The 8,629-nt window shown below is 42.8% G+C and overlaps 1 protein-coding gene across 3 annotated transcripts in view; it reads left to right on the plus strand.

Annotated features, from left to right (window-relative positions):
* Fmn1 (formin 1) overlaps positions 1 to 8,629 on the plus strand; it is a 333,700-nt gene that overhangs the window by 309,628 nt on the left and 15,443 nt on the right. For all 3 annotated transcript variants that reach the window (XM_028766940.1, XM_028766941.1, XM_028766942.1), the window contains 2 exons: positions 3,261 to 3,312; positions 7,844 to 7,993. In XM_028766940.1, coding sequence (XP_028622773.1) covers positions 3,261 to 3,312; positions 7,844 to 7,993 — 202 coding nt within the window. The remainder of the gene's footprint in view (positions 1 to 3,260; positions 3,313 to 7,843; positions 7,994 to 8,629) is intronic.

Here is an 8,629-nt window from a genome sequence, read left to right on the forward strand (position 1 = left end):
GGCTGCATAGATGATAGCCACTTTCGGCTAGGAGTTGGCTCCCAACAATCACCTATCTCTTGAATAGAGCAGAGCCTTCCGTTCCTTTTCATTTCCCATTCACCCACTCCAGGACTTTAGGTCCAGTACTGAGAAATGGAGGGTGGCATTTGAGAACAGTGGGATTCTTACACTTGGCTCAAAATTGCTTTCATTGTTAATGATGTTAGAATTTGAGTTTCTGAGTTTGTGAGTAAAGTCTTTAAATATTTCCTTTCTAAATAACGTATTTGACTTGGGCTTAAATGGAGCATTCGATCACTTAAAATGTGTCAGTGGCACAGCCGAAAATGCCACTCATTGAGGTGGTGAAATATGTAAGGCTGGTAGGTATCTACTTCATAATATATCCTGTTCTGTCTGTACGTGGCCCCTTAATTTGGAAATGAAAGCTTCTAGTTACTGTCACTTTCCTTAAAACCCTTTCTCTCAAACTCTCAGAAATTCTTTACAGTTCATTGCCTCTCACTTACCTAGGTTTTCATTTGCAGATGTTGTTTCTTTTTAAATCACCATATTCACGGCAATATCGAAGGTCTTACCTATTGCTTTGCTCAGTGTGTATATACTATTTCTTGTCACTGAGTGTAGTGACAGCTTGGCAGTAGCTGACTTGCCACATCATGGACATGGCCAGTTGGAAACTATCCAATGACAGAACAGCATAGGTGCTCCAGGAAGACAGCTCATGCTCAAGGGAAAGAAAGTTCCTTCTGTTTAGCCATTTCCGTAGTTTGAAAATCACTGGGCATAAACAAATCATTCATTTTTTTCACATTTGAGGGGGACTTGGAGCCTGAGCGATTCAGGTTAGTTCTCAGCACCTGATTGGCAGAGAATCAGAATAATGCACAGAAAAATTCTATTGGAGCTATCTGGAGAGTCAAATAGCAAAGGAAAGACACAGTAGTACACTATTCCAACTTTGAGCATCTAGATTAATTCAGCAACTCACAAAGACAACCTTTGTGGGCATTGTCTGTGCTCTGGAAATCTGCTGCTTCCACTTACCAAAAATTAATTACTAGTGGGTCCTCCTGTCACCTCAGGTTTAGCACATTTCTTCCCTAACTAAATTGAAAGTTTTATAGAGATGCAGCTCTGCTTTCTAGTAGATCCCAAACACCTAGAAAGCACTTGTTTCTCCTAAAATGATGCATTTATCAAAGGGGATCATTTAATATTGGTGCAGTTTTATTACTTGAAACAATGTATACAGAGGTGACATACCACATTATCCCACAATACCTAACTTATGTTTATACTCTAAATATTCAGTTGTTTGCTTAGGAAAGCGAGTATCTTTCTTATTAAGTACTTTGTGACAGATATAAATATATATAAACACAATTCCACATTTAGAGTTATGAAGTCACTATTCTCATGGAGCGTAATTGTACTGCAGTATTATAGGCAGATGAGTAAAGGAATAGTCTAGACTGTTGGGTGGAGAGACACAGAAGGGGGGAAAGTGAACCAAGAAAGCAGAGACTACAAGAAGGACTTGGGAATGACTGGTGACAATGGATGTTCTTCTCTTTAGTGAGACCAGTCATAGAAGGTGGCCTATGGGCTGAGGCCTGAATGTAGTGAGGGAGTCACAGGTACTGAGGCTGGGCAAGGTGTTTCAACAAGGAGAAATAGCAAGAGCAGAGTCTCAGATGCATGCACTCAGTATGCTCAAATCTCATCTGGCCACACACCCAAAGAGCACTGGAAAGAAAAGGAGATGTTTCCATGCAGGCAGGGCCTACCAGGACATTGTGAACGCTTTAGAAGTTATGTCAAGTATGATGCCAAGGAAGAAATTTGAACTTAATTTCAAAAAGAGTGATGAAGACAATGAGAATGAAGTGGTAATAGTGGCTGTCAGGTCTCAGAGGGAGCATGCATTGTGTGGCAAACCCTGTGCCTGCATTATCTCGTGTAACCTTGACAGGAACTACTGTGGCTGTTCTTGGAGGACAGATGAGGCAGCTAGTAAGCCTTTGATCATGAGTAACTTGTTCATAGCCACACAAACAGGGAGTAAGTGGCAGACCCAGGGTTTTTGTTTTTTCATTCATTCATTTATTTACCTCCTGAGCATACCCCTTCCTCACAGTCCCTCCCTCGCATAGGCCCTCCCCCTTCTCAGAGGAGAGGGGGGAAACCCTCCCTGGGTACCAACCGACCCTGGCACATCAAGTCACTGCAAGACTAGACATATCCTCTCCCACTGAGGCAAGACAAGGCAGCCCAGTTTGGGGAACAGACAGGCAACAGAGTCAGGACAGCCCCCGACTCCAGTTGTCAGGGGACCTGCATGAAAACCAGGCTGCATATCAGCTACATATGTGTCATGGGTAGGGGGACTAGCTCCAGCCCATATATGCTCTTTGGATGGTGGTTGAGTCTCTAGGAACCCCCAAGGCTGATCCAGGTTTTATCAATGCAAATATTATATATCCTTTAATACCCTTCATGGAGTATCTCAAAAGAGATAGATATGATTAACTTTGTTTATTCATTTAAAGTTATCATAGGTTATACTGTGGTCTACTTATTTTTTTCCTGGGTATTTTAAAAGTATGAGTGTTGTTTTCATACATGATGATACTGTCTCCAAATTGGAAAATTTTGTAAGACACTCAAAGCAAAAACTTATTAAATAATCACAGGGCTCATGATGATATCTCAGTGTCATTAATTTCCACAGTGATCTGACATACTTTCTTTTGCAGTGCATTTACAAAATGTTGACTCGAGAAAAACCTCAGTAGGTTTACACCACACTGACACTCACTTGTGAGCGGGAGGGAGGCTATGCTAGGATTCTTGTTTTTGAACCCCAGCAGAGCTGCTGCGGACACTGTTATAACATGTTTGTGGTGAGAGAGAATACACTGGGCACATGGTAAGGACCATGGGGAGGCCAACTATAGCTCTAGCAAGCACATTGATCAGGACTTTCTCAATTTATATAATTTTCCAGATGTAATTGTTATCATTCCCTTTCCTTCTCAAGAGTGTTCCAGACAAAACAGAATTATTTGACGATGGTTAGCTATAGCCATGTTGAAGAAGGCAGTGTCTTGGAGTGGATCTGGTCTCGAGGCATGTGACAGGAATGCACTCTTGAATTCCTGTAATAATGAGTGGATGTGATAGAAACTATATGATTACACAAGGGGTATTATGTTTAAAAAATGGTTTAAATCATACTTATTTCTCTTTCACAGCCAAAAAAGAGCACAGGATAGAAGAAAGTCACTTGGAGAATGCACAGAAAAGGTAAGAGGCTGTGAGCTGGTTTCCGTTCTTTCACAGAGTAGGCATCCTCTCTTTTTATTATCATAGGGAATATTCCCATTGCTATGCAACCATCAGTCTCTAGAACTCAATCTGAACTGTCCTCAGGAGTAAGTGGCAGACCCAAAGGTCCCCCCACCCCCCAGTTTATGTATTTATTCACTTTACCTCCTGATCAGTCACAGTTGCTTCCCTCCCAGACTCTCCTCACACAGCTCTTCTCTCATCCCCTTTCCCTCACAAGGCCTGGACAGTCACTCTTGCACATCCTACCTCCTTATAGAGCCTTGTAGCATTTGAACTTGTATGACTACCTTATCTCATGTGCACTGTGATTGAGCAGCCAGTGCTTTGGTCCTGTCTGTTGAGACCTCTGTGAACAGTGAGCCATATGAGACCCCCTTGCCGTCATATATACTATGATTCCATTCCATCCGATTGTCTCTCCTCCCAACTCTGCTCCTGAACTTGGCTCATGGAAGTTAGGAAGAGAGCTGCTTTCTTTCAGCGTCGTTACTAGGTTAGGCCAATTCAATAAACAGATAGAAGAGTTACTTCAGTTTCTTTGCTGAGATCCTAGAGGCTTTTATAGACAAGGGACAGAAGGAGATAGGGACTACCTTCTGCATACAGACACTCTGACCAGAACCAGAAGTCAGAAGAGACCCTAGAGTTCTTCCTTTGAGTCTAGCTTCTCTTCCTGACCTCTCTCTCTCAGTAGACACTAGAGTATACGTGTGATGGTAGTTTAGTTCCAGGTAATTAAATGAGGGCATTGGGCTAGGAAATAGCATCTAAGGGAAAAAATAGGCTTTACAAAATAGCTGAGAATTATTTCACAGCGATGAACATAAGTAAGAATGCCTAAAGGAGGAATGAGCCCTTTTCCTTCGCTCAAGCCTCAATTCTGGAGAGTTCTAACAACCCAGAGACAGGTGCCAGCACTTAGTCCTGCTTCCTGCCCTAATCTGCCAACGAAATTAAGATGCCGATGAAAGCAAGATGAAGGACCAGTCTTGTAGTTTCCTAAGTGCAGACATGTTCTCCAGTCATGAGCAGCATCCTATCATGATAATTGTCGAAAACTCAGACAATTACACGCTTGTGCTTTCAGATTTTGGCTCCCCTCAGTTGGACTTACCCCTACATGACGCTTTCTTTCCTTGGTGTGTAAAATTAGTGTCAGAGACACTCAGCACTCAGAGAGGAGACCATCAACAAGGGCAGGCTGGTATCAGGCCAAGCTGCAGTTCGGCTTCCGGGGTGCACAGCAAGCTTTTAATCCCTTTTCAAGACTTTTGCTGAAGGGCAAGGGGCTCACGTTGGCCAGGCCCGGGCTGCTGCTGTGCATTAGACATGCTAAGGGAGTCATAACTTTGGGTTGTCAGCATTTTCCGTGGCTTTGTGGTGAAGGTAGTCTAGCTTTCAGGTCATACTTGAAATATGTCAGATCTCATCTTTAATGTAGAAACCACGGTTGTTTGCTTGTCCTCTTTAAGGAGGTTGTGGTCAGTGTTGCAATATTCGTGTGAGACTTAGTAAATTCCTATGTTTTATTCTCAAGAGAAACAATTTACTCTGAGGCTAAGGGCTATTTGCTTCCCCTAAGCAGTTTCTGAAGGCACACATGAGAACACAGTAAGGGGAAGTGTTCCGCTCTGGCATCTCCACACCAAGTGTAGAGCACTTTGCTTTTTGGCTCTGGGATCGTCGTCATCTGTCTTTTAAAAAAAAAAAAAAAAAAAAAAAAAGAATGTTTGGCCAAATTAAAAGGATGTAGATCAGACGAGGAAATGTAATGGAGTAGAGTTGGAGACCACTTTAAAGTGAGATTAAGATGTTGGTATAAAACAAAACATATGATTAGAAATTAATCTCTCTTTTTTTAAAGTTGAATGCTATTTGGGAGTTAAGTTCTGAGATTTGGACACTTCAAGAAGCATGCGGCATCCTTTGTCTGCTGTCTCTTGGAGAAGAATCCCCCTGGCAATTGAATATTAGTGATTTTTCTTGTCCAAATTTCAAGTTTTCAGTGCACTGTTCTGTGAACCAAAACTGAGTTTCTGTGAAGAACATTTTGGCTAGAGAGGGCAGTAGTCTGGACATTATCAGACAGTGGTGAGTTCACAGTGTAGCACTGAGCCTTTTCTTCAATAGAAAGGAATCACTGGGGTCAAATGAGGCAGGCACCTCCTCAGAGTGGCTATGTCTGTCAGCATTGCTATGCTATCATCAAAGCAGATCAAATTCAGTGTGTCTTTCCATTTTCAACTCCTCTGACAGAGGTGAGCAAGGCCTCCCAAATTCAATCCCTTGAAAACACACACACTCACACGGCAAGTGACTGGGAGGACAGAGGTTTGGAAAGAGAAACTCCCAGGCCACTGGCATATTTGTGATAAATATCAGCATCTCTGTCACTTCTAACTTGACACCAGTTTGTCTAGTGTGTCCAAATGTGGGTTCTGGATAATGCAGAGGTGTTCAGGTGATGGAGGAATCTGGGCAATTAGTCATGTGTGCTCAACACTGCGCCCTGCTATGAGATAGGAAGATAAGTCTTCCGGATACAAAGGGAAATATTTCCTCTCCTGTGTCACTGTACATACAAGCTCATGTTTAGAAAGTGGACAGAAGGAAAGAAGAGGAGAAATGGTGGTGTGCTCTCCTGGAGTGACCCATGCTCATGTATGACATATGAATCTGAAGGAGGGGGGGAGGAAGTGAGTGTTCTGTGTGGGAGGTGCCTGTGTCGGTGCCCATAAGCAACCGAAGGGGAAAGCAGGACGTGCATCTCACAGGGGGCCGGGAACTGAATGGAGACCCAGCTCTGACAGTGCATGACGTCATTCAGTCTTCCCAGGATTCCATTGTCTCATCTGTAGAGTAGAATGAGAATATTGGAAATGTTAAGCTGCCTGGCAGCTCTAGTTCCAAACCCAATTCCTCAGTAAGAAATCCTCAGCCTGCCTCTATTGGTTGTATAAGTGTGTGTATATCCTCATATTACAATTAATATAAATTCCATGGTGAATGACTCAAGGGTATATTGATGTAGAACACTCATTTGATTTTGTCAGTATTTTGACAGCTGTAGGTGTAGGGAGAGAATAGACTTCACTACTTTCTTTGATTACTGGTTTTGCTTCAAAGTATGTGCATTTGGAATTATTAGAAAGTCCTTCAGAGATTACTGCCGTCATTGCCTTTCTCCACTTAAACACTTGTAGTCTTTTAATAACTAGGAGCCAAATTCCCTGGCCAGTAGTTTTAATTTGCATTAAAAACAGATTTGTTATTTACAGAAGCACACAGAATTTATGAGACTTGGAGCAGCAGCTCCAGCTTGGATCTCACCTAATCGTAGCCATGGAATCAATTAACAGTTCATCTGTGAAATGTGATAAAACCTTATGAGATACATATTGCCCAATAACCGAGGAGGAGATGAAAGTATGCTCTATAATAGTCACAGGGCTTCGGGGTTTTACAATCACCACTGAATAGAGTCCCATTAGAAACTCAGTATTCAGGATGGCCACAAAAAACACCATGCCTGAGCAGATGATAGAGCATTGAGTAATAAACCTGGCTGGCCATTCCTGCTTTGATTAGTTTCCAACACCCTTGAAAGGGGGCTGTTTAAGAGTTCTTGCTCTTGGCAAATGAGCCTGTGAAGCTTGGGGTGGGTGAGGGCGAGGGGAGAAAGACTCAGTTCAGAGCTATAAATCGCTGCCAAGCCAGTGCCTCCATGAAGGGCTGCTTGGGAGGCCCAGGCAGGCGAGTGGGCAGTGTGCCTTCATGGGGCAGGTTATGGCATTATCTAACAGCCTTCCTTAGAAGAACCTGAGCTCGTTTCTAACCTGATTGGAGATTGTTCTTCAAACCCTTGCTAGGCTCACAAGGATGTCTCTTTTTTTATCGTTTTAAAATTTATCTATATATTTGTTTATTCATTGTATGTTGGTGGTTTATATTCTTCCATCATGGTCAAGTTAAAGGCCATATAGTGTAAATTTCTTATTTTTTCTTGAAACAATCAGAGTAAGATGCCAAATGATTGCGCCAATGCAGAGAGGACAAAAGCATCCCGAGTTTTCATGTTCTCAATTGGCCATCTACTACTATTAACTGACTACTATTATTGGGACAGTCAATATGTCATGGACTGACATGTAGTCATTAAATGCAGAGCAAATATCAGAGAAATTGACTTGCACTTTAAAATGGAGAACAAACTTAAGCTTAAGTTACATAACCTCTGGAATTGTGCTGTTCTTCAGTTCACACAGATAAGATGTGCCCAGTAGCTTTCTCAATCATGATGAATCTATTGGCAATTGTATTTAGACTTCTCAAGGTTTTGAGTAATCTCCAGTAACTGTGAGCCCCGACTCCTGTGTTGGGGAACAGACATGTGGGAAGCTGCCCACAGTGTCCTTTCTCAGCGTCCTAATGGATTTTAGTGTTGACAGTCATTCATTTCCTCCATGTTTCCCCCTACTTTCTGCAGTTTTGAAACAACGGTGGGATATTTTGGAATGAAGCCAAAGACTGGAGAGAAGGAGGTCACCCCCAGCTATGTGTTTATGGTGTGGTTTGAGTTCTGCAGCGACTTCAAGACCATTTGGAAGCGAGAGAGTAAGAACATATCTAAAGAAAGGTAAGACTGGATGAGGCACGGATGCCTCCTGAGCAGCTCTGCAAAGCCCACAAAATGTGCCTGGCTCACAGCTGTCGGTCCTTTCTTTTGGATCAAGTCAACATCTAGGAAGGATTCTTGTCTCAGAGTTCCCAGAGAAATTCAGGAAAAACTTACGGCCCCTGTGGGCAAGATACACTCCCATGATCTGATAAAGCTCCATTCTCTTAACCCCTTCCAATTACTAGCTAGTAAATGAAAGGCGAGCTGTGCTAATTTGCAACAGATTGCTTCTCTGTGTATTTTCATGTCGGCCCAAGCTAAATGAGGCAGCCTTGCTGTGGCAGACAGTACAGACAAATAAAAGTGAATGCTTTTTCCCATTAATATACTGCATTTGCATCAAAGGGAACTCTCCTCAGCTCGGGCCACACTTCACACAGTGTTGAAGCCCCACGCTGGATTTACAGCGTCACTTCTGACTCCCTGTATCCTGCTGAGGACATCAAACTGTGCCGCTCGGCCGCCCTGCAGCCTCTTGATTTTATTAGTTGGGAGGTAAAAGAAAAGACTCAGCTATGAACATAGGCACTGTGTGTGTGTGTGAGACAGAGAGAGAGAGAGAGAGAGAGAGAGAGAGAGAGAGAGAGAGAGAGA

Source organism: Grammomys surdaster, unplaced genomic scaffold, assembly GCF_004785775.1.
Source record: "Grammomys surdaster isolate TR1022 unplaced genomic scaffold, NIH_TR_1.0 170, whole genome shotgun sequence".
Classification (NCBI taxonomy): Eukaryota; Metazoa; Chordata; class Mammalia; order Rodentia; family Muridae; genus Grammomys; species Grammomys surdaster.